The sequence below is a fragment of the Anticarsia gemmatalis genome, chromosome 4 (genome assembly GCF_050436995.1).
Source record: "Anticarsia gemmatalis isolate Benzon Research Colony breed Stoneville strain chromosome 4, ilAntGemm2 primary, whole genome shotgun sequence".
NCBI lineage: Eukaryota > Metazoa > Arthropoda > Insecta > Lepidoptera > Erebidae > Anticarsia > Anticarsia gemmatalis.
This window is the reverse complement of record NC_134748.1, coordinates 10,943,595-10,970,478: the sequence shown is the minus strand read 5'-3', so window position 1 is coordinate 10,970,478 and position 26,884 is coordinate 10,943,595. Positions and strand designations below refer to the sequence as shown.

At 38.7% G+C, this 26,884-nt stretch overlaps 2 protein-coding genes across 2 annotated transcripts in view; one reads left to right on the top strand and one right to left on the bottom strand.

The window, feature by feature from the left end:
- The window catches only part of LOC142987808 (T-box transcription factor TBX6-like), a 38,366-nt gene extending 17,356 nt beyond the window's left edge, over window positions 1-21,010 (top strand). The window contains exons 3-5 of the mRNA XM_076136746.1: window positions 8,491-8,758; window positions 16,785-16,925; window positions 19,415-21,010. Of these exons, the coding sequence (XP_075992861.1) occupies window positions 8,491-8,758; window positions 16,785-16,925; window positions 19,415-19,897 (892 nt within the window). The 3' untranslated portion in view covers window positions 19,898-21,010. The remainder of the gene's footprint in view (window positions 1-8,490; window positions 8,759-16,784; window positions 16,926-19,414) is intronic.
- A 4,111-nt stretch (window positions 21,011-25,121) lies between these two features.
- On the bottom strand, window positions 25,122-26,791 carry LOC142972554 (ankyrin repeat and MYND domain-containing protein 2). The gene is made up of 2 exons (XM_076113774.1): window positions 26,511-26,791; window positions 25,122-26,432 (listed from the first exon to the last, which is right to left on the bottom strand). The coding sequence occupies exons 1-2, from the start codon at window positions 26,709-26,711 to the stop codon at window positions 25,449-25,451; spliced, it is 1,185 nt and encodes a 394-aa protein (XP_075969889.1). The 5' UTR covers window positions 26,712-26,791; the 3' UTR covers window positions 25,122-25,448.
- Between the last annotated feature and the right edge of the window lie 93 nt (window positions 26,792-26,884).

Sequence of the window (26,884 nt, the reverse complement as noted above, 5' to 3'; positions counted from 1 at the left end):
CGAGGGTTCAATGTCAATAGCGACTGTCACGATGTCGCAACTCCACGCCCACTAATTGCGCTGATGACGCGGCGGCGGCGCGTTTGAACCCGACACATTACGCCAGCCTTGGCGCGATTCCCGGTACGACTCATGCGCGCCCTATGTGCGCTGTGCGCGCTGTGTATGCGCGCTGTGCGAGCGATTAGCGACATGTCCTGCCTCACATGGAAGTCAGGACTTCGCTTCTCCAAAAATGGAAGCATGTCTAGCTCACGTGTGTGGTCCTGAATACTCGTGACCAACGGCGCAGATCTTAGATCACTTGTTCAGTTTTTAGACCATAGTTATTATATTTTTTGCTCAACTTCCCAATTCATATTGCGATATCGAATGCAATTGTTATCTACCAATATTAATATTGGCGCAATCTTTTACGTTTCTTTGTATTTAAATCGATACATAATACGTCCTAACAAAAACGATTGAGTGGTTTGTGATTAATTCCGCTTTTGTGTTGTAAATATAGTCAGTCATTGATCGAAATAACAGCAAAAGTTGACGTCATGTTCAATCAGAACGTTGTCTAGAACATAATGACGGCTGTGTTATAGAACAGTTATATAAATAACGAGTAGGAGGTCTGATCCGCGCACGTTTCCCGCTTGTACCATCCGTACGGTATTAATATCAATTAACACACGCGGGCTTAATTGTGAATCGGGCGGTTCGCGTGCGGCGGCGCCTTTGTCGGCGCTAGTGAAGCCCCCTCCGCGCGGTCATGCGTGTGCGCAACCAACTTTAATTCGCAGCCTAACCCTTTCGCTTCTTCGAAAAACCTAAAATACTGGCGCCGTTCTTCGTAGTTTCCGGTAAAGTATAATGAACTGTATTAGTGTGAAATAGGGTCGTTATTAGCGCTAGTGCGGCCTAGGGCGGCACCACGGTACGAGGAGCGCAGATCCTGTGGTTGATTGATCGCCGCTCGTTTGGCTGCCACTACCGTGTTCACTTGTTGTACTTGCAGTTAATGGTTCTTGTTATTCTCGCTAACTGCTGCAATTTGTTTGCTACTCATGAACACTTGATGACTGATTACTGCCAAGCGAGTTTTGTTTCACAATATGTTGATTGTTTGTTCGATTTTACGACATGTTAAATTAGCAGAGATTATATACATACATCTGACCTAATGCAAAAACACTAAGTATTTAGCAACAGAACTATACAAAGTTATATTAACAAAAAAGGGGATACGGATTAGGGTTTCATCGCCTTGCTCTCTGAGACATATATATCAATATAGATATATATCAATTGTCGCGTCATTAGTATATTTGTTAATCGGCAAGCGAAGCAAATGAACAACAATGGAGTGAGGTAGTTTTACGAGCTTTCATCGCAGGGGTTTACTATACACGCAAACAAACAAAAAATATGACAAATATTAAAATTCAACAGCTACTATCGACACGATCGCTATTATCTTAGATAAAATCACCGCGTTTTACTCGATCATCAATTTTTCCTTAAATCGGAGCTTTGACAGGATTATAATTAGAAACTGTCCGTCCTTTGGGTTGTCCTTTTTAATGTCGCTAGCCGGGGCCCATACTGCGCTCGCATTTCATTAACTCAAAATGTTAAAAAATTGGGAGTTCTCATAAAACGGTGTGATTTATGTCGGCTCGGGAGCTAACGAGCGATCGCCACTGGTCTGGGGGCGCCTGCACCCACGGACACCGCTGTGATCCAATCTCAACTTAATTACAACACGATAAGGTTGCTAATCGAATGTTTTCCATAGAAGATCCCAATATTGTTGATCGGACAATTAAGCTCGATGCGTAATGCAATCAAATCGGCCTCATTAGTTGTCGATTGGGTTTTGTTTCAGTGTGTGATGGCTAGCCGACTTTGTTGTACGTATCCAAATTAGCACATGAATGTTGTTACAAAAACGTCCGCCATCGAGAGAACGTTGATCGACGCCACGCTCCATCCTCGGAGTCGGCGGTACTGGTTTTTCGGGCGATATTATATCTCTAATTAATTTTTAATTGTCGGCGAATTCTTGGATCGTTTGTTCGGCATGGATTACCGAACTGTGTATTGGCAATCGTAATCTTAACGATCTGTTGTCGGGCGCGGCGTCACCGCGTCAGGCTCATAATAGGCTCTAGATGCGGCCGGTAGATAAGCTTTGTGCGGCGCGGGCCCAGCTCGGCGGTCGGTCGTCGTCGTCTCGTACCCACTGTCAACTAAATTACCGCGCGTTTGTCGGCCCTTCCATTCGCAATTTACGAGCAACAAGCTTTGTGCCACGCGTGAATGCCGATGCCGCGGCGCCGGCGCCCAAAAAGGTGCTGAATTAATTCCGTGCTTTCACCGCAACGACATCCATATTCATTTGAAACATGAGACTTTTTACGTAAACGCACACTATGAGGTGTTTATTCAACGATTCCGTTCAAAAGCTTTAATTTAACCCATTTAAGTAAATTATGCTAAAATGTTACATTAATTTCTGAAGACACATCAATAAATATATCTCTAAATTACCTTCCGTGTCATAACGTTTTGAATTCTTGACTGCAACCGAGACTTTTGATTACGATATATTATGTTTTGTAGAAAATACAGTGACCCCAATGTAAGATATTTCATATCACGAATGCATGATACGAAGCCGACAGACGTCAGTTATCTGATAGAAATTTAATAGCAAATCCATGTAAAGCAGTAAGCGATAAATCATGAAAACGTAGAGAAAACAACCAAGACATGCAGCAAAAATCAAAACTGCAATATTATCAATGTATAAATAAACAAGAAGATAAAAGAGCCGGCGAATTCATTTACTTATGCGGTAATAAAACCAATCGTCGTCTGGCGTAAGATCGGATATTAATTGAGGCGGTGCCCTTTGCAGATACGTTTACAATCTGCGAACAACGCTGTTAAGCGGAATGGGTGCAATTGAGGCTAGCTGCGCTCATTGACTAAAAGAAGGCCGATCGGTGATTAAACTTTATATATTTTCAATTTCCGCAGCGGCGACGTGTACGACTCGACCGGTTGTAAATTTGGCGACGAGATGCGCATAAACATGTCGCGCAGGTGCGCGTGCGCTGCGGGCGTGCTTTGTGCGCACCGCCCGCCCCGCCCCACTACTGTCATACTGTCCACTCCGACCAGCGCTGATAGCTCATACTAGATCTGCCACGATACTACTACTCAACACTATGAGCTAATTCCAATACAAACATTGATGACACTATCTTCCGTACTTACAAACATTATGTAATTGCAAAACCATTAAACGAATCATTCAACTATAAACAACTACAAAAAATACCTTATAGATAATACAATTCACAAATACAGCCCGCTACATTAGCGGAAAAACGATAACTATTGCTAAGTGTATGCAGGGGGTTAATCAATTTTGTTATAAAACAAGGGTGGCTCGGGAAGGTAGCTGTAATGTTTTTTGTTCCACCTGCAACCCTCGGCAAAAACTAGCCAATAAAATATATGTTTTTTGTTCGCAATCGTTATGATTGAAGGTGCTGTCGCTGATTTTAAACAAAGGAGGACAGATAGAAGGCCCCATCAATATGCTAATACGTCGTTACATCTCCGAGATGATTCCGTGGCTTTTTTGTGGTCGTGCCCAAATTGGTTTATTTGTTTTGTTGCGAGTGTATTTCTTTATAAGTATAGTTTGTTTAGTTTGCGGAGGCGAACTCTCGTAGCATATGGGAGTGGTGCGGGAATATTTTTTTGGCTTTTTTGGCGTTTACATTGAAAATATTTGTGAATTTTAGAGCAAACATCGAAAATATAATGTGAAGGATACTTTCCGGTCGAACTCGATGATGATTATTAACGGGTGGGTATTACATCCTGAACCGCCCCTGATGTGTTATCGGCGCGTATTATTGCTGATTCACGCAGTTTGGTTCCGTGTTAACAGCCCACTTAAGTGAAATAACAATGAGTGGTGGCCGCCGGTCCCGTCAATTTGTGGTTGCGCAACAGTGTCACGAGCTCGACTAGGGACGAGCATGTTTGTAACAACACACAACACACACACACTGGTCATTACGTCGATTGCGCCGTCAACCAACGTTTACACGTTCATAATCACGCATTAAAAGGTTTTTACTAGTTGTACGACATTATCGGACCCGTCGACCGCCTATCGCGATGTTGAACCATTAAGATAATTTGCATCTCAGCTAGCAATGTAATCTGTGTTTATAGACTCCAATGATATTGTGCAAAAATTAAAAGTATGGAACCGTGGTTAAAGCTGTATGTTGTTTTTTATTCATTTGATTCGTGGAAGCGTGTCGTATAAAAAACAGCCTTGAGAACATTAAGCAGTGTCCGATAAACTGCATTAATTACATATAATTTGCGTGCGGATTGTAGATAATCGTATTTTGATGATTTGGAAGCACGATAAGGCTCGGTGTCGGGATTCAAACACAAATATTTGTGTACATAATGTAAGGCGAGCGAGTGAGATTCACACGGGCCGCTCTCACAGTCCGAGTGAACAATTTGACACTTCCAGGTGTATGATTTTTTATGTGGCCAGACAATGGCGGAGGTGTTTACCCAGGCCCACATCTGGGCGGACGAAAAAACCGGCCGGACTTCTCATACGAGCGTTAATGAGCGCGGGTTAGACGCTGGATATACAACACCAGTATTGTACGCTCTGAGTTGTTTATCGTACGAGTTACTGCCTGTGTAAATGTACGCAGATGTCTCGAGCACAAGGGGACTCTGTCGCGTTAACGACTGTCCCTGCTTCTTAACATTGAACTTGACGATAAAAAGCTAATGAAATTAGCAGTAAAGATAACTGCCAGTCGAGAGGGATAGGTTAGTGCTGCGGGCGTTAACACCAATCATTCACCATGAACAGACGCCCCTGATGCTGAGAGCATGAATAATCTCAAGCCATATTATGACTACTCATGAGTGCGTAGGAGTGTCGTGTGACTGTGAAGATGCGGCGAGCGCGGCGTGTGCTAAACAATCCGCGACGAATCGGTCGGTTTGAACATTTCGAGTGCGGATGCTAGAGCGGATATGACAGTTTCTTTGGTCGCTGTTAGCGCCTCCGTGCGGCAATTGGCGAGTTGTTACCGATTTACGACCCACTCTAAAGTTTATTCAACGCGATTCTGGTGGTCCCATTGTGTTCACTAAGTCCCTTCCCACCGGCGAGGCCTCCGCGGCTTAGCGCTCTCGAGAGGCCTTTTATGGCGGCCCGTTTTTATAGTATCTTTATTTCATTTACATTCTCGTTTAAACTGTATCGTAAACAAAACTCCGTAACATAAAACACTTAAAATAAAAGGCCTGACACGAATCCTCGGAGTCGTCATCGCGGTTATCAAATTTAATGGCTCACAATCGGCGCTATAGTTTATAGTTCATTACTTGGTTCACTCGGAGAATATACGATTTAGATAGCGGCGAAGGCGGCGAATTTTTCATTATATTTTGCGCGTGGATCGTCACCTCTTTGTCGGCGTGGGCGCAGCTTTCAAACGGCCCGATAAGTGGACCGTGGCTGATAAGACCCATCTTACGAACGGTAGCCGAGTGAAGGGATTTGTCAGCGTACGGTCAACATGCGACCACTCTGTTTACTCTACCAGTTTGTATTTGAACTTCGATTTTTCTGGATATTTGTACAATATGGTATTACACGACTTGACTTTTTTAAGTAAAGAGTAAAGAGCCGCACTACTGTTATAGAAACTAAAATAAGATTTTAATAAAGTTATTGCAACCTTTGACTTTAAAAAAATGGTCTTGTCATTGATCAGTAAATTCCAAAATCATAAAAAAAAGACTAACAGTAAATCCCCAACACTAGCAAAGTGAGGTAACAACCTCTTGGGTATGATTTTACAGTTGAAACTAATATCCTCAATTATAATATTTACACGATTCACCATGTTAACGTCAAACATTTGTAAGAAAAGTAATAAATTAGCGAATAAAATTATCTATTAATCAGTCGCTAAGAATTTTATCAACGACATCATCTTAATACCGCGTCATCATTCAGTGAGGGCATCAAATATGAATGATTTATAATTATGTCATGTTTTAGTGACGTTTAGACGAATGCGTGGGAGTGACGCGTTGGCGGACCAACACTTGCTGTATCCGACCATCGTTCGTGAAAATAACGTTGTTTCAAACATAATACCGATAATTTATATGTAAAATGAAATAAGCAAATGTTTTGGAACGTGGAACCGGATGTTTTGCTTGTTTCGTCTCTGATTTTATTATTTTCAAATTGACGGAAACAGTTTGATTGGTCGACAAATCATTTGACTCTACATGGCTAAACGTCAACATAATTTTGGGGATAATTCTTTTATAATGAACAAAATAATGACCGCAGATTGTTGTACGTTTCTTCACCAACAAACTCTTTGGGCACAAACCTTACAAGCTCGCTATTACAGTAAGTTGAACGTTCTTCTAAACAGAAACAATTATCTTCAAGGATTGCCCCACAAAGTATGAACAAGAAAGTTTCCCAACAAAGCGTAGTATATCTGAATCTGTTGTCTGTACCGATGTCGCTCACGTAAGGCGGTAGCGGAGATCGTAAAGTTTAAATGGAGGCTAATTTAGTTTGTTGTTAATTGAGCTTCTGTCGGCGCGTTATCGGCCGCTGCATTAGCGCTGAGCCTCCCGCGCACTCCCGCACTCCCGCACTCCCGCGCACTCTCGCCGCTGGACGACGCGACGCTGATAACACGCTATTATGACTGATCACAGTGACCACATACCGACCACTGATACGCGAATTGGAGGTTTTGTTGTTGTTTGATACTTAGGCTTGCGGGTTAAGAGATTTCTTATGTTCTAGCAATTACTTTAGGAACAGTTTTGTGACGTTTCTTGCCATTTGTGAAACCATTTACGCTGAATTTTCGCGTTCTCTTTTCGTAGATATTCTTTGAAATTGAGTTTTGAATTGTCTCAGTTTAATGTGTAGTTATTTAAGTACTATAAGACAAGGTAGCCAAAATTGGTGCGGAACTTTAGCAAGCTCTCATCAAAATATGATGAGCTATAAGGAATGCAACTGTTACATTGTAACCCTCACCGGTATTTTCAAAGGTAATGCGCGTGAAATTCTGTCATATCAATACCACTTAAACCGGACTACTAATCCGAGTTCACAGATTAAAAACACGGCGGTAGGCACAAACGTAAGCATAATTACATTAAGGAGCGGTACACACCGGCGGTCACCGATAACCGCGGCGCCACAAATATCTCCGTTTATGACACAGTGCCTTTATAGCCGAAACAAACGGGTGCCAAAAGGCATCGTTGACCGACACATTACCTCTATCACATTTTATAAATGCGATAAAAACATATGAGTATAAAACTCCCGCTGTTGTCCTCTAGTCATTTCGTTATCGCCTTCTTTGTTCTGTGGATTGGATGGAATGTTTGTTTTTTATTTGATTCTCAAGGGTAGGCTGCCAGTTGTAGTGTAGAGCTACCCCTGAATTTGGTATCGCATTTGTAAGCATAAAGATTACCACCATATTGTCAGATATATTGCATTTTGCTTGGACGTAAAATAATGGCGCTACTGTACTGTTACTGTTGTATGTACAGAGATCCACAATAAAATATAGAAATTGAAGATGATGTCTTTTATAAGTTTTAACGTTTAATTCCATTTCATAAGTTTTAATTACCAGTTTGCCTTATGCCCGGTTTCTGAGTACATTAAGCGGTAGTTTATCTATTCAATAGCGTTTAAACTCATATAAGAAAAAACAGTTTGAATAGATAAACTTTCGCTAAATGTGCCTCAGAAACCATTGCCCATTGAAGTCCATTGCCCATGAACTTTAAGCATGAAAGCTTGCGATCATAACCGCCCTTATAATATTATATAAACATTTGCTATTTCTATAGATAGCATTGACATATTCACAAAGATTCACGTGATCAGTGAATGTTCAGTCAATTAATGGTATATGTTAATTCGTAGCCTCAACTCTCAGTGAGTGCTTAGTATACTAATATACTTACTTAGTCGTATCGTTTGTTCAGACGGCTTCATAAACAACGCGGTGACTGATTGATTTCAATTTAGCATGAGTGATATGTATAATTGTGCCATTTTGTTTTAGTAGGCTAGGCTGCTTTGTAGGTAGCTTCAGAGTTAATGAATGATGACGACTAAAATTAAGACAGCACTCGTTAGTTGAAAGAAAATCGTAATATTAGTAACATGAATGAGTTCCTTTAGTATTAAAATTCCTTAATATATAAAAAAAAGTAAAATAAAAGAATTTGCAAACTCCTCGTTAAACATAATTTTGTTTTTACATTCTTAAAAGAGCTGAAAGTTTACATCACCGCCTTTGGCAGTCACATCCTTAAAATCAGACTTTAAAAGACATCTTACTAAATCTGTGAATTCTCTTTCAGGCGTATGTTCCCATCTCTACGCATCTCGCTCGCTGGTCTGGACCCTCGCGAAGAATACTGCGTGCTGCTAGAACTGTCGCTCGTTGGGCGGCGGCGCTGGCGGTGGGCGGGCGGAGCATGGGCAGCGGCGGGCGGTGCTGAACCACAGTCACCGAGGAGACTAATGCTGCACCCGGACTCACCTGCTCCAGGACACCATTGGACTGCAAACCCAGTTAGCTTCAGCAAACTCAAGCTTACTAATAATACGATGGATGCACAAGGACATGTAAGTACTTTATTTTGTTTTCATTTTATTTATTTGGGGGCATCGTGTAGAACTTTCGTATATCTTCGCTTTATTTTGAAATTCTTTGGTATAGACTTTTTGTGAACGATGTGGTTGTGTATTGATTATTTTCTATACTAATTTACATTCCAATTACACGTTCATGTTAATGCAATGTTGTAATTAAGATTGTGAAAGCGTATGCAATATACCTAGAAGAAAAAAACAGCATTGATTTACGAGATTCTTCATTTTCGTGTGTGATTCTAATGAAGTAATACGACAATTTCGACATGTTCGTAATTAGTCACTCAAAGTTCCACAATAAGGGCCAAAAAAAGCATCATAAATAAACGATAACAGAGCAACATTCATAGTCGTGAGAAATCGATACATGACAAATCAATTATCTATTGTATGTGCACAAACAATGAGACTTTCCAGTTTCCACCTTTAATTGGTAGGCGACCCTCAGTAATTACTCTTAGAAGTAATTTGTCAGAAGTTGCGCCGCACTATGAATTATTCATTTTAGCTAAGGAGCCGTACTTAGATATTCTAAAGCGATATAAGTTCTACTGTTGGAGAGAGATGGTGCTATAGAAGCTGTATAGCGTTGTCCTTTTCTATCGACAGTTCATGTATAGTTCTAACATGTCATAGTACGGCGTAGTTCTACGTAGTGATGTAAATTTGTTCGCGTATTTATCGCTATCGTGTAACTTAGTATGCTATTACGATTGTGCAACGGTTTTCATGTAGCGTGTCGATGCGTCGGTGTTTCGTTTGATGTAGAGGCGTATTGCAGACAGATTTTGTTTATGGTAAATAGCCAGCTTGGATTTGCTTTAGGATTTTACTTTAGATGAGAACTCAGTCTCGTTATATTTTTATAGGTTCATAGCAATTATCCGTTGTTTATTAGTTATTTAATTTTGATTGTGACTATAGCAGCACGTGTAAACAGTCTTCTAGAAGTTTATTAAAAAGCAAAATAAAATAAGGCTGTCGCGAAGGACCTGAGGCATATAAAAATAGATCGATACAAATCAATCTTTGAGAAAAACTGTAGAGCAAGTTTTTCTTTCAAAAGCTGAAAATAAGTGCACTTATATGTTATTCAATATCAACGCTTAAAATACTCGATCCCTTTAATCATGTTTCATAGCCTTTAGTTTCAATTTCTAATGCCCAAACTGAACTTTTACTAGTCTAACGTACACCACAACATTGTATTCTATATCGCCTTAAGCAAATTCACATTTAACACGTATCTAAATTTCCTAGCAGATGTTCTGTCATACATTTTTTACTTCAAAATTTATTGCACTAGCAGTTATTTATCGGCAGCTAACCCTTAGATAAAGAACTGCGTTTTGTGTAATGTAAATAGCAGAATAACGACATGTTTTAGCGATAAAACGTTGGTATCTATGTATGCGGTAGTCACGACACTAAACTGTATGTCACTCTGTATGGGACGTGTCAGTAACACACTGTTAAGTTTGACATTTTGTTCTTAAGGCGACTGCACATTGGAGGGATTTTATGGCATGTTTGCTCATATGGTAAGAAAAATGTGTTGATTTCGATACGTCTTAAGTAATAACGAGCCGTTTTTAAAGTAATTATTTCTTGTTGTTTGTTCAAGTGATGTACAAATCTCTCTTTTTCTTACCTTTTAAACCTTTCAGCAAGATTCTTTACGACGTAAATAGTAACGTAAATTACAAAATTCATAATTATTACGGGATGAAAGTTATAGGAGTTTAGCCTAAGTAATGTTTCATCACGGGATCAACACGGATCAACCCTGGAAAATGAGAGACTGATACACACACATGTGATCTGATGAAACAACGAATTCTGAACGTTTGGGAATCGGGTGTACGTTCTAACTGTTAAACTAAAGTGTGACTAATGTGCGGCGAGCCTAATGTTTGTCGCGGTTGTAGATAAGACAGTAATGATTTGCGACATTGGCATTCAGGAATGTGCAGCCGTTTAACAGATAATATTGTTTCAAACATTATCAATGGCAGAGAATGTTTTCACTCATTTAGTGACGACATTTTTTTGCTAGTCTCTTCGATTTTAATACATTTTTTAGAAAGCTAATACATTGTAGCAAAAGTTTGTGTTAAAATTATTAATTATGCGTTCATTAAAAAAATAATAAAAAATAATAAATTTATTTGATTCTAATCAATGAAATTAATTTAAAGTCCACAGTTTTTGTATAAATCTTATAAATATTTCAGGGAATGCCAAGCTTTTTACGTGATGATTATTTATAGGTATAGGTTTAGACTTCGACATGATTTAGATATAGTCCAATTATCATAAAAATATCATCAACATTCTTGCAGTTAAATAAACAAAAGAAAGATTCTAATTAAAAAATCATCAACAAAAAATGCCGATTAATGTATGACGAGAACGGCAAACATTGGCTCTATTGTAAATTATCTGGTAACAAAAAGTTTCAATATGAATACAGTTACATACAGCCTTCGTCGAACGATCGTGACTCTGCCTCGTGTATCGCTATGAAAGGAAACGCCTCTCGCGCAACCACTTCCCATAAAAACTTTCAATAAAAATCAATATAAACTTTAAGCGTATTGGAATACGATTCAAAAGCAAACAACGGGTTTTGCGATGACGTAAAAAAGATAGTTCTTTGAATTCTTACAATCGAATTTAAACCTTATATGTTTACTATAGAGTTGATATCAGTTTGAGTGTTGTTATAGTTGATGTTCGCCGCGGGAGCCTGCGTACAAAGACGTCTATAAGCATTTCGTCACTTGAACAAATAATGTGAAAGGTATTGTGAGGTTGTACCGGCGAGTAACTGTAGCCTTTTATTCGGGCGGTGTGTTTGGACAGGGAAGTTGACGCCTCGATTAATGACAACTATGAAAAACGTTGTAACACTCAGTTTTACCGCGGTTTTACTTATTTGCTCTCTATGTTTGTTGAGACGCTTGCGACGGTTTACGACTGCTCTCTTATAACATGTTTGACTGTTGCATACTACAATCTACGATAACGTTTTTATGGTGTGATGTGTGAAGATACATTCTTTGGAAAGGCGTTAGTCATTATTCAAATGAAACCTTCAACTTGTACTTGATTTTAAAGGAATAAAATTGATTGAAATATGACGGATTTGTAGCCAATTATAACTAAACAATATAATAATTGTTTGGTCGACAATTTGTGGTATAAAATACGACAAATGAATACTTCAGTTTGAATTCGACCCCTACCTTTTACCTGTCAAAATACATACATGAAACGTTTCATATTTCACATTGAATCAACCTTTTCCCATCACCTAACCTGTACTACAAAAGATCATTTTATCAAAACAAACATACACTATCAGTCAGAAAACATCATAACATACGTTATTATGACGGTTAGGGACGGCAAAAACTGTAGGCGAGTGCGCATGAGCGAGCATCGAATGAGCCGAACTCCGGGCGGCGGCTTTGTACACTCAGCTTTACAATACCCGGCTACTGAGACACTGAGAGCAAAATAACTCGCGTGGAAAACATCTATCCTTCTACTGTGCACTTGAGGATTACCACCTGCGATAAAAACCCTCTATTATGATCCCTTTGTGAACGTTTTTTAAGGAGACACCGCCGTGCGAAACTTTACGTGATTAGTGAGCTTAGTGTGCCTCCAGGTTACTGCGAAAGGATTAATGTTTCACGAATTTGTGTGATTGGTAATTGTTGGGAACTATCAGAACAATGGGACAAGTAATATAATAGTGAACTACCGCACTATTTTGTACCAATGTTCAACTTTTTCATATAATTAACCAGTCTTCAGCACATCAGAAATGGAGTAGCTGTAATTTTTGACGATTTTTTGATATCTTTATTTGGTGACAGCCACCAAACCTTCTAAGTGGCCAATTGGTCCTGTATGGGTTACACATACATAAAATACAATTTTTACTACTTTCAATTTAGCTGCACAACAATTGGAAATGATTTGAAATTAAACTTATATCGTATGAAAGACGGAAAGAGAGAGATACAAAAATACGCACAAACATACAAATAACAAACAAAATAGCGACAACCAATCAAAATCAAGCATAGAACTAACCACAATATTAAATACCAATAATTTTAAAGTTATTTTCAAAAACCTGTCATTACAAAATTCAGGGCAAAGAGGTAATTAACGTTAATATTTAATAGACTCGTGAAGATTCGTATCGCGTCTCATTCGCTATCGACTGTCGATCTTTGATTCGGAGATACTTGGTAATAGAAATATCATCATTTTACGATTTGTTACGGCTTGTTTTGTTAGAGACTATAAAATTAAGAATTCATAATAAATGTTATTATAATGTTTGGTTCTGCGGATTTTAGACGCCCAATTTTGATTTTAAAAAGTTGAAAAAGTCGTTTATAGAAATGAGTAGGTACTATGTAAGGTTCTGTAAGACAGATGCAACTACAGCTTGTAGAGATGTAGAGCATAATTACTATCATCACTGAAGTGTAACTACACTAACCGTGTATCTATGATTTATTTTTTTTATAAAATTACTGAAGTATTCCGAGACCCATATTTTTCTGACACATAACATAACTTGCTGGTCCGACCCCAATGACCACAACCATACAATTTCAGTTATAACGTAAAATCAAAAAGCATAAACCTTAAACAAAATTAAATTAGTTTTAATGTCAAAATCTTTATTACACAATAAAAACAATTCGACCATAATTATAGAAATCGCAGGTGAAATAAAAACATGTACAAAAACACATGTTCGTCAAGATTTTACGACACATTAACGTTATCGTGTACATCGAGGCAGCGACGCGGAAGACAGGGTGAGGGGTTCGACTCCCGGACGAAGCCTTTATCTACATCTTGTCACGCCGATTGTTCCTTATATCGTACTAATTAGTGGTGAACACGTGTATTTGTTTGTCAGTTTGATTTTAGATAATAGAGAGAGTCTACAATGTGTTGTGAAAGTTTTACTACTGACGTTAATTATTTAATTATAGTAGAAGAATTTGTGACATTATTGTGTCCTTATTTATGGTATTTTTCGTATAAAGGAGGGGAACTTAACTAAAATATGACATGTTTTAAACAAATTGAAATAGTGCGCTCGTTGAAGTCTTTTGTATTGAAAATACATTACTAGGGTTATTAAGCCGTTTTTGTACACTTATTTTAATTATATTTGTTCGTATTCTGGTCAATAATAAATATTTAATCAAATGGCTCGTCATATTTATAAATCAAATAACTTTAATCCGTTTGAAGTCATGATAGTTTATCAAATAAGTTCGTCTGAATACGTACGAAATCTTATTGAATCAAATGGATTTTTTTTCCACATTCGTACCTATGCAAATAGGCGCTACAATTACCATATTTTAAAACTTATATGGAAGGCTTGTGGTCAGTAAACAATACCTAATCATATAAAATCAATAATAAAAAAATGAATTTATGAATATAGTTAAAAGTAAGCCCAATTTCTACATACCTAGATTTAAAACTGACCTGTTGTAAAGTTTTACAGCAGAGAGTTTACTACGATTTTTAAAAAATAATGGAAATCATGTATGATATTGAAAATTATATTTTCTTAATATGTAGACATAACTTCTACTAATTAGGTATATCTAGAACCGATTTAATGAAATTCTGCATAGAGAAAGAAAAAGTCCTGGCTTTATATAAAAAAAAAATGCAAGCTGCTTGTCAGCTTGCATATTTATAGTTTTCTTCGCTCATTATGCATCAATTAATACACTATTCAAAGCAAAAGCACCTATTTTAATAGCAATTACTTATACCTCAAGAATAACCCCTCTAGATAAACAAATAAATATATTTTATTATACGTTTAGTTTTTAATATCAAGTCTGTGTTAATATCTGTATAGAAATAAATAAAACTGACCTCGTTAATTTATATAATAGCCATTATTTCAGACTAAAACGTAACTATAAATACTTTACTTTTTATTGTCTATGAACTAGGTTTTTAATTTAAAAAGTTACGACAACCATAAACAAGGTATAACTAGACTATTCACTTAAATTTTACGATGTGCTGTTATCTAAAGTTCTCACGAAACTCATTACCATAGTGCAAATAGTCGCATAAATAATGTTAATATAGGAAATATTGCCTTCCTTGGGCATTTTAGTGTTTACAGTTACATAATGACGAAGTACTTTAAGTAACGAAGGAATAACCAAGGAGGCTTGATAACAGACCTTTAGGAGCTAGAAAAAAATCATTAGCTTATTTGGCAAAAAAAATATAAAGAAAATGTTAATAAACTTTTTAATTTTCATACGTTAATATGCTAATTTTTTAATTTAAATTTTCCTCTAAACGCGTCTGGATCGCTAGTTCAATAGTAGTGTAATGTAGGTACCTAGCCTACTCTTAGGATTCTTTTAGAAATAAATTCCCTCTATCACTTGCCCTGAATCGAAAAAAATATTTCAGAAATCGATACAGTGGCGATATGAAACCATCTGGAATCTTTTGACCGACTAAAGCCGATAAAAAAGTCGAACTTATACGCGCATATCTCTAACACCCAGGGGGTATAATCTATTGTTCTTAATCAAATAAAAAACCTCACATTTCTCCCAATCGCAATCTCTGTCAATCGCAAAAAGGAGCCGTCTATCTCTCTTGATTGAACACTCGGCGAATGATCGACGAGCTTCCGAGTGCGGTGAAGCCTTTATATTGTCTATCTGTCAACCTGTCTGTTCCGTAGTGTACAGACTCCGTACTACGTCACATTGTGGGAACATCAAGATCAAACGCGAAATGATATCTCACATCATGGGAAATAATCTTTGATATGCTACTTTATGTGGTCAGAAAAAGGTTATGTTGTATCTTGTTCGTTTCGTTATTATAAGTAGAACTATTTGTGGTTAGGATTCTTAAAATTGGTTTCAAGTGGTTTTTAATTCTATTCAACAGTTCTTTAGTTAAATCTTTGCGCATTGTAAGCGCATTACGCGTTCATCGTAACCTTTTCATTACACAGCGAAGCGAAAGTAACGACTTTCTTTAATCTCTTTTTAAACGTTTTTAATAATCTGTTCAAAAAATGAAGACAATAGTGTGCAAACCCTTTATCGTTTGAAGTGGTTGCAGTTGCGGCGGGCGGCGCGCAGCTCAGGTAGCGGTATTCGCGTCAAGTACCCAGATAAGGGCCCTCTTGCGCATGGCGGGCGACCCGTCGACGCGACACCCCTGACGCCAGCGCACGCCTCGCTTTACACGCTTTAGACCGTGGAGATTTATCTTTTTAAGTTGTTTGCTCTTTATCTGGCGCAAAGATTACACTTTGCAAGTTTTTGAATGTGCGATTTTTGAGCCATCGGACATATGTCAAAAGAGAGTCCCGACATCAAGCGAGCGCTGTAGGCGGGCCGGCCCGTCGCGACATCGCTGTCGCCAATGTGCTGTTAGCTTTAGACCGAGTGTGGATCTCATTCGGGTTGTTTGTTCTTTATCTCGGATAAAGATTAGCTAACTTGGTTTTTGTCTTAAGGCTATGCGGTTTTGTAACCGGTTGATTTGCAACTTTTCTAAAACTCATGCAGGGGCACGTCAAAAAACAACGATTTATTTGGTTCGAAATGTCTGAGTGATATTAACGCCACGGGCGGGCCGACTTGACGCCAGTCGTCGCTGTTTGAGCTTTGTCTTTAGTCTGCCTCCTATACACAATATTGATATAATTTTTTGATAATTTTTAATCGTCGACTTAAAGAAAAATAATGTTATGAAATCATTCAGCCTTCGTGTATAGGTACCATAAGAACGCCCAAATCAGATTGCTTTTTCCCTTCATGCAATCAATCTACAATGATGTGATTCAGTAATACTGGAATTTAGATTGATCCTTTGAAACATCATACAAATAAGCAAATCTTTTCAATATTGATTCGTGTATTAACAGTATTGTATTTGTTTGTTACAGATGGTATTAACATCGATGCACAAGTATCGTCCGCGGGTGCTGGTGGTGCGCGCGCGGGACGCGGCCGCGCTCGCGTGGGGCGCGCCGCATGCCTCCTTCTCCTTCACCGAGACTGAGTTCATCGCTGTTACTGCTTACCAGGTTTGTACCTATATTATAACATGTTTGTGTTAAAGTAGTGATTAACTGCTGAATTCAATAATATATATTGTACCTTGTGGTGCTTGTGGTACATACAATATTTGACATTGAAATTATTGGTATTTAAATCTAATGAGGTGGACTTTGGTGCAAAGGTTAGGAATACGTTGTTCCATAGAATATTGGTGCATTGGTGATCTCAATCATATTTGTAAAAACAATTAAGTAAATAAGTAGTATGTCAATTTATTGTAAAGGAAAGTCATTTAAATGTATAAGTCGCAATGAGTATGACAAATATTGGTCAACATTAAATCTGTACATTTTATTGCATATCTCTACAATTTAGTATGTCTGCGGTAAAAGTCACACGTTCAATGAGTTTAGCATAAATCCCAGATACAATCTGAGGGGATTCCTTACATGATACGATCGCACCTCACAGATTCCGAGAATACGCACTACGTTTCTAAGAAAACGCGACGATTCGCACATACTGACGCTGACGTCCTGATTTTTTTCGGCAAGCGGAGGCGCCGAAGCTTTTACGAACGCATGCTCCGGTGCCACTTACATATACAAAAAACCCAGATTGCGACGGACGACGAACGGTCATTGTGTACGCTCTCTTAGCAAAACAATACCGACTAATTTGGCGTTTTTGTTCGAGCGGCATGTTTGTTAAGAACCACTCGTAACTCTCAGAAGCAGTGCGCCACAACTACAGTTATTCTCAAGAAGCTAAACAGTAACGATTGAAGCGGTAAATAGAATGATATCATCGATGCACAATACATAGTTTTCTTTCTTGAATAAACAATGGGCGGCGCATTCGGTTCAGTTAGAGTCGTCCATTGTTTTATGTTATCGCACGGTGAGCACACACTGAAGCGATGGCGGGTGTACAGCTCTGATGCTGTATATTCTATAAGTAAACTATTTAAAGGGCGCTTTGTAGATAATCAAAGATTACGGTACACTTTAATTCCATTTATTAAATCTGGCTCAAAGCTTTTACGAGGTAAGTCGGCCTCCCGCTGTTTGTTATCCAACACTAAACTACTGGCTTTACCGTGCAGCGCAGCGTGGCCATCCCTTGCATAATCCGCCCCAAGTAATTACGAGGCGGCGGCTTTCTTTACCCCCCGTCCTTCACGTTGACTGCAGCGAGGCGCGAAAGTTTTCTCGCGTCCATTTCATCGGAAGCTTTGTGGGATTATCCGACAATAGTCCGGCTAACGGGACCCCTTCCCCGACAATGCCCGGCGGCGTATCATTGCGCATTATCCCCGGACAAGCGACCGCTCGCCGGCTCAGCTATTGTTGCGAATTATCAACGAATTAGAAATTACCTTTACAGACGCCGCCCTTTTATTCGAGAGCGTAACTAGGTGGCACGATGCCTGACGCTGCACGCCGCCCGTTCAATTACAGTGGCACAATACCAACGTTTTGTAAACACAATAATGTACATCATCGCTTTAGCCTGTCATCACGTGTTTGCTGCTCTCCACCCGATAATTTAGGGCTATCTGATAGATAAATAAACCAAATTTACTCAGACCCTAATTACACAGGACTAAAAAAACTGGCGACAGTCGCCAATATGTGAAATAGTCACGCAAAAAGTAAGAGGTACGGCAAGTTTGTGCGCTGACGTCACGGGCGACAGGGCGGGCCGGGGGCGGCGCCTGCCACTCGACAGCGTCACGTTCTGCTAACCGACCGACTTAAAAAGTGCACTTTGCTCCGCTAATAACAGGCTTTTAGCACTCTCCGATATTCGGGCGCCCTATCGGTTATCTGGTGCAGTGAGCAAACGGCACCCGCCGGCGCCGCCTTATCACTGCGAGTAAACAATCACGTACAAGTGACTTCACGTATCTCTGCTGCACTATTTGCCCTCAGGATTCGCCAGATAACCACCGACTTAGACCTTCGATTGCAAACACATTTGACGGAGACGCGAAAAAAACATGTCGAATTTGGAACATCCTCTTCAATTATTACAATATTGCGTTAGTTAAATATTGTTTTGGAACTGTCATCGTCACTTAAAGAAAATTAAATAGTTTGTATCGGATTTCGAGTTTGGTGACTAACGTTTTTGTGAGAGGCGCCAAGCGCTAGTACATATTGTAGAACAAGGGATGACGCGCGACGGGCGGGCGACGCAGCGCCGACGCGACGTCGACACGACATGCCATGCTAATTGGCTTGTCGCCAAGTCCCACATGTGCGACAATTATCCCTTACAAGCTATTAGCGACGCCCCGATGTATGCGGAAACGGATGTTTAAATTGCATTCTCGAGAGAGAGATAAGGAGGTTTCCGTGTGACGCGTCGACTAATCTCTGATATGAGATAGCTGCTTGTAGGGGCGGTGCTCACTTGTACACACGTTGTAAACTATTTTCTAATGGTCACTAATAGTACATTACACATTGATCTTATAGATTTTCTAACAGATTGTTTCTTTTGTCCACAGAATGATCGCATAACGAAACTGAAGATTGACAACAATCCATTTGCGAAAGGTTTCCGTGCTTGTGGCCAGTCTAAGTGTAAGAGAAAGAACACAGACACGACCGAGAGCAACCCGGAGCCGTCCTCGGAGCCGAGCGAGGCCAAGCGGCCGTGCTCTGACGCTGCATCATCTTGCTCAGAAGAGGGCAGCTTAAGGTCTTCATCACCGAGATCTCCACCATTAGTCGATTCTCCTGCGCCTTTAGTCACACCTTCAGAAACTGTCACGCCTCCTCCGCCTGCGTTCTACCCACCAGAATTACCTTATTTAGGTATGCATATGCCTATGCCTTTGGGTCTATGGCCGAGTAGTCCTATGAGCTTGCCTGGAGGGCTGTCGTGGGGAGCAGGACTTCCCCCCGCGCTCCCCGCTCCTCCCGCTCCTCAGCCGCCCTGCAGACGTGTCAAGAGCTTTACCATCAGTGCCTTACTCGGCGAAGGCTGACGATCTTCATAATATTCGCTCGGGATATATCACGTATTGTCTTATAGACATGCAACTGTATGTAGTTGTGTTAGCTATAATATACTTACCATTTGTAATTATCTAGTAAAAGTGTTCATGAAAATTATATATTGTAAAATGAGATTCGTTCTATTATTTATGTAGATTAATGAAACATTGATATTAATAGATGATTAAATTGTTATATAATAATTGTTAAAGGCTAGATATCTTTAAAATCATAGGTGCATTTGCCGATTCTTGCTTGTCTAAAATATTTTTTCATAGAGCTAATACATAGACTTTTGTAAATAGTACTTAAGTAGTAATGTTTACGCGACGGGGACATTCGCAATACATAACATAGTGATGTAAATAACAGTAGTTTATTATTGAAACCTTTTTGTATACCTACCTCGCTAGTTAAGTAGGAATAGGGATGTGATAGCAGTGCCTTAAGATTGTATAAAATGTGCTTATTACTTAAAATACTTAGACGAACAAGAGATTAATTCGAGTTAATATGTGTAATATTTTTAGCATGCTTTATTAAGTTTATCGTAAGCGGTAAATATGGTTTTGATACTGTTTCTAAAATATACGAATGATATGATATGAACTCACTATTACTTACATTGATGGTGAAAAAATACCGTTTTAACGATAAATATTGTGGAAAGACATTTTTTGAAAACACAATTTCAGACAAAATATTTCTTAAATAAAAGTAATAATACAGCTGTTTTATAAATAAATGTAGCGAAAGTTTTGATTAATTATTCAGGGTTTTGTCACTTTCAATCAATGTTGATACTGTTTCTGAGCAAAACAAAGACGACGTTTAAAGTAACACAGTAACAATATAAATTCTGCCCTTAAATGCCTTACAATAAGTCGTATTTATGCAAATATTTACAGTCCGTATTTCTGTTGTTTATCGAACTCTACAATTATAATGACATAAATTGTAAAATATACCAGTATAGTTTGTACTCAGAATATTGTAATTAAAATAATGATTCTGTATTTTACATAGTTACTTATTTAGTTATTACTTTGTACATAATGTAAATAATATCAGTCAGTTAAGTTCGTACAATATATTTTTATACGATATAATTATGAGAATTTTTATTTACCAACGATCCTACTTTACCATTCTATTCCTATATCTTTAATATTGTTTGCTTACTTCCTGATTCACCCGTTATTACTATAATTATTTTAAATGGAAGTGAGACATTTAAAGCCTTCAAAATGCAGAAAGGAGATCATCCATTTTGGGCCTTTTTTCAAAGTGCCGGCCAACAAAAAAAAGTTGCATGTATCGATAGAGCTAGCCATTTGAAGCAATAGTTAGTATGGCACGAAACCGGTAGGATCGCTTTGAACCGAGTTATACAGGTTTGAAGATTCATAATATTCAAACATTTATTCATTTCTGAAAGTGCTGTGAAACATAAATTAATGATTGATTTTGCTAGAATTAACTATCTAAAGCAGACGACCACTCTGAAGTTGATTTAAGGTCGTAAGCACACGTATCAACTCGGAAACGGGTCGTCACCGTATCAACTCGAGCTCATCAGTATTATTTGTATGTAATTCCCTACTGTAACACATTTATCGGAATCGTTATGTGATCGCCCCGGCTCACGACCATGGGAGTGGTGCGTATGCGCATTATGCATACACCAGCACCCAGGGCTATGTGCAAATTCCGATAGAAGGGCGGGCATACCTTCTAAACCGCAACATGTGTCCTCATAACAAGGGCCCTTATCACAAATGGTGCCCGAAGCACAAAATATTGTTCCACATGCCAATGAGTCGGACATAACATCCCCACGGCAACACTCTAGATGACCTCTTACCTAGACGATGGTTTCTTAGTTGCACACAACCGAGGGTGCGGCCCCTCAGGTGCGAGTTTGATTCCCCCGGCGCCTCAATGCTGGACGCCAGTGGACCGGTCACTGGCGACTAGCGCAAGGTCAGCGCATCCTCCCTTAGCGAACCCAAGGGGCCGCACCCTCGATTGTGTGCAACTAAGAAACCATCGTCTAGGTAAGAGGTCATCTAGAGTGTTGCCGTGGGGATGTTATGTCCGACTCATTGGCATGTGGAACAATATTTTGTGCTTCGGGCACCATTTGTGATAAGGGCCCTTGTTATGAGGACACATGTTGCGGTTTAGAAGGTATGCCCGCCCTTCTATCGGAATTTGCACATAGCCCTGGGTGCTGGTGTATGCATAATGTGCATACGCACCACTCCCATCGTCGTGAGTCGGGGCGATCACATAACGATTCCGATAAGTGTGGTACAGTAGGAAATTACATACAAATAATACTGATGAGCTCGAGTTGATACGGTGACGACCCGTTTCCGAGTTGATACGTGTGCTTATGACCTTAAATCAACTTCAGAGTGGTCGTCTGCTTTAGATAGTTAATTCTAGCAAAATCAATCATTATTTTATGTTTCACAGCACCTTCAGAAATGAATAAATGTTTGAATATTATGAATCTTTAAACCTGTATAACTCGGTTCAAAGCGATCCTACCGGTTTCGTGCCATACTAACTATTGCTTCAAATGGCTAGCTCTATCGATACATGCAACTTTTTTTTGTTGGCCGGCACTTTGAAAAAAGGCCCAAAAATGTATGGAGCGTGGATGATCTCCTTAGTAGCATAAATAGTGATACATATAGTATATTTAATATTCCATTTAAATCTCGAAATAAACAAGAAATAATTAGATATACACTATTTGAATATGCAGTAAAAAAATACGATACAAGTTAGGTATAACAAAAGCTCATTCTTTTAATAACAAGACTAGAACTTAACTATCTACTTGGAATATTTTTCAAATGTAATGTAACAATCCAGAATCAACTAGTAGGTATCCAACAACCACTACCGCCTACGACCATCCTGAACATTTTTGCTTAGGTAATAGAAATTTTAGTCAACGAACGGATATTTGTTGAAATTTCAGATAATATATTTATTATCGTAATTCTATACGTTTTAAATTGTCGAACATACTTTGGTACAACAATAAGTACTCATCCGATACTGCCGTCTTCGTGTCACAATAAAACCGAAAAAATTATAAGCGAACACCTCCATTATTTAATGTATAATAGAATACGGGAATTAACGCGAATTACCTCCATTATTTCACGAAATTTCTTATTCACAATCCATCAGAGGCCAGCTGTAGGCCCTGATGCAAAATGAAAAAAATCTTGGTTCATGTTTATTCATATTGTAACGCATGCGTCATCGTTAGGCCTGATACATAATTAGACTACATACTAAATAGATTAACCTTCTAACGATCACTATTTTCACTTACCTAAAATGTATAATGGTAATTCGTTTTTAAAAAGCAATCGGTTAACCGATAATATATTTACTTTAATACAAACGAATCGAACTTTACAGTAGATAGGATTTATAGTTTACTTTTGTTAGCATTATCAATTATACACACTATATTGTCACCTAAATATGTTAGACAATCTTCTGATAAACCTCAACCAGTCATCCACATTATTGATTCTTCGAAATATCTGTAAAAAGCGCCCCGCGTTTGTAATGAATCGAATTGAATGTTAGGAATCTTAATTTCCCTAACCTTATTTAAGAATCGTAAAATGTCGAAATTGCAGTTTCGGCTCCGTCGCTGTTGGTCTACCTAAGTACTGGATACCATATTTTTTTCTTTTATTGCTTATATAACTTACTTACATTTTTGCTTTACGGCTAGGTGCATTTGCATTAGACCTTCATGATAGCAGAAAATCACACATGTCGCCAAATTGTTATCATCTTTTTGTCTGAAATGATTTTGATTGATTTAAAGATCCAACGGATCAGACTGCCATGGTGAAAATATTTGGCAAATTATTATGTCTATTTCTATCGTTATGAGGTTGTGTAAATAGTTGATGCCTTGAGCAATTATTGGAATTCATGACATTAAATGGCTCTAGATTTTAAGTCCGATACATAAGCGCCAGCGAAATGGAAATGCCGCACAATTTACCATGTCTCGACCGCTACAATTCTCATAAGATTACCATAAATTCAAATTAATTGTTTGTAATTCTTTATAAAAACATTAAATATTCACGACGGACACTGCACTGTTATCACCATAATATTAACATTTTTGGTAATATTTACCAGCGCACTTTTTATATATTTAATTTAAAACGCGTACGCTTTCAGACTTGAAATTCAGTAATACCGTGTCGGCGTAATTGAATTCTAATAAGAATTATTGAGCTCGAGTTTCTAATTCACACAACAGTAACGCCATCTGTTGGGTAGAAAAAACAGCTTTTTAATATTGCTTATACATAAATATTTTTAGGCCCAGCGCAGACCAAGAGGAGCGCAGCGGAGAGGATTTTTTTAACGCACTTGAAAATCAACTTTAAATTAATTACAATAAAGTGCATAATTGCTTGAACCTGACAAAAAATGTACATTGTACGAAAAATTTCAATGTTGTTACTGAGTTTAAAGAGAGAGAACGTCATTTTTATTCTTCTTCAGTCAAAAGAGCAATTATAATCATGGCCCAGTCTACCATCGTTGACGAATTTTCACGAAAACTGGCCTGTTTAATGAAGAATGGTAACCTAGAAAGTCTTCCTCGCGCAGGCTCGAGCAGTCGCGAGCATGCTCGAGCATCCGCGAGCCGTAAAGAAAATGCTCGAGACCGCGCGAGGATTATTCCGGTCTGTCTGCGCTGGGCCTTAGATTTCAGTGCTAATGATGAATAATATAGTTATGTCTTAATGCCATGAAATATTAACCGTAGATACTTTACCTGCTTGCACGGAATGAAAAGAAAAGAAATAGATTTTAGATTGTTTTTGCAGCCAAGCCTGTTGTTATCTGACTGATATAAATCGGTATCATAGTATTTTAGTTCGGTTTCAAATTAATAAACAAGGGAACTACGCACGAACGCCAATAATTATTGTAAATAACTTTTTTAAGCAATAATTATTGTGAGTAATGTCTATAGGCGCCATCTACCGAGAGACTGAGTAAAATAGGAAAAATCATTTTTCACTTAATCCCAGAAAGTAAATTTTTTATAAGTCATAATATTCAGGTTTGGGATTCATGCATTGCATGACTTACTTATATTTTTGTAGTTTATTTTTGGGATAATGTTCTCAATAAAATAACATATTTACCAATTTAATAATTTTGATATATTTGACTTCATGGGTACATACACACAGAAGAGAAAATAACACAAATATGTACAACAAATTGCATCTAACAGTGTGACAACCAATAACAGCAGTACCAATTCCTCATTGTAGCAAAACTTATCCAATACAAATATTACATTTGTGATTGTTATAAAAATATTTCACTTCTATAACCATAGAAGACCTTTTGTCTGTGATTAAAAATATCTACATTACAGCACAAGAAAATACACATCCAGACAGTAAAAAGTGGAATTAATTTATACTTAGTTTGTTAAATATGTGGTCGTGGACATAACCCCTATCCAGTTATGAGGTTTTGAAGTTCAGAACTTAGCTCGTTAGCATCGATGTTCAGTTTAGAATTGGGGGTGGGTGCAGGAGCACTGGACTCTCTGTTGCAGGCTTTTTTATGCACAAACCAGTGGAGGCGCTGACACTCACGGTCACAATATTGCACAGATTTACACTTGGAACACTTCTTGGCAGGCTTCTCCTCACCACAAGTGCTACAATAAGGAATGGCATCAACAAACCCTCTCTGACCATTGATGGTGCAGTTGATGACGGACAGGGCCGGGGGCGGATCTTTACTAGTCAATGAGGTAACCATTTGGTGGAAAGTTGTACATTCTCTGAAGGGGAACTCCCTCACACAATCCTTCAGGAATGTATCCATTAAGTCTAAGGAAATACCATCTTTGCCGGGCTTCAACAACTTCTTGGAGAACACCTCAACAACATCATGTTTCTTCTCGTCCTTATCAGAGTTGACTTTCTTATCTCTAATGTTATGTATTTCTCTTAAAAGATAACCGAGGTAGTGGTACTTAAAGGCCATCACTTCATTGGTGTCTCCTCCTCTCGTCATCTCTTTCTTGCACAACAGTTCCAGCACCTTAGTCACCTTCTCAGCATTCTCTAGTAGGCTAGGTATATGTTGTAGATTAAGTGCTAGTCTCACAGGGTGGATGTTCACTCCTAGAACAAACTTGTGTAGAGGGTCCACTAAGAATGCAGGTAGGTAAGGTTCAGTTTGTTGTCCTTGAATGACACTGTAGTAGGCGATTTCACTTCTAGGCACGTAGTTGTTGATGGTGGCGACGGTATGGTGGTTACCGACGAATGCGGCCATTTGCGAAGCAGTGCGCCCGACAGAGTTCGTAGCGGTAGATTTAGCGCCAGCGTCCAGCAGCAGTTTGCACACTTCGGAACTTCCCGATAACGCCCCAAAGTGTAAGGCCGTATAGTTGTACTCATGCTTTCCGGAATTCACGTCTGCGCCCTGGAATGTACAATATAAGTAAATAATTAGGCAATGAAAATTCTATGAGCAATAAACACATAATAGAAAGTGTCATACCCTATCAAGCAGCAGTTGCACCATATCCTTGTTCCCCTTATAAGCGGCGTGTTGTAGCGCAGTCATACCGTTTTCGTCAAAGAAATCGACGGTGCCTTTGTGTTGCGCCAATATATTCTTGAATTCTATGAAATCATTTACGCCTATGGCATCAAATATTGTCCTTTCGGCGGCAGGCTTTTCTTCACTTTTCGTCTCCATATCGATTTTCTGGAAACTTTTAGTATTGAACAGAAAGATGCTACTTGAAGCAAACAACCTATAAAGTGAACTGTCAAAGTCAAACTGACAGTTCTAGTGTAGAGAACTTGGTTAGTCAATGAAGGCCTTGCAATAGTGTTTGCGCACAATTAGTCGACTACAATTTTGACAAT

Coding starts and splice junctions, on each gene's coding strand:
- LOC142972554 (XM_076113774.1), bottom strand. CDS start 26,711: ATGGAGACGAAAAGTGAAGAAAAGCCTGCCGCCGAAAGGACAATATTT. Junction 26,433..26,510: donor TGCAACTGCTGCTTGATAGG/GTATGACACTTT, acceptor TGTACATTCCAG/GGCGCAGACGTGAATTCCGG.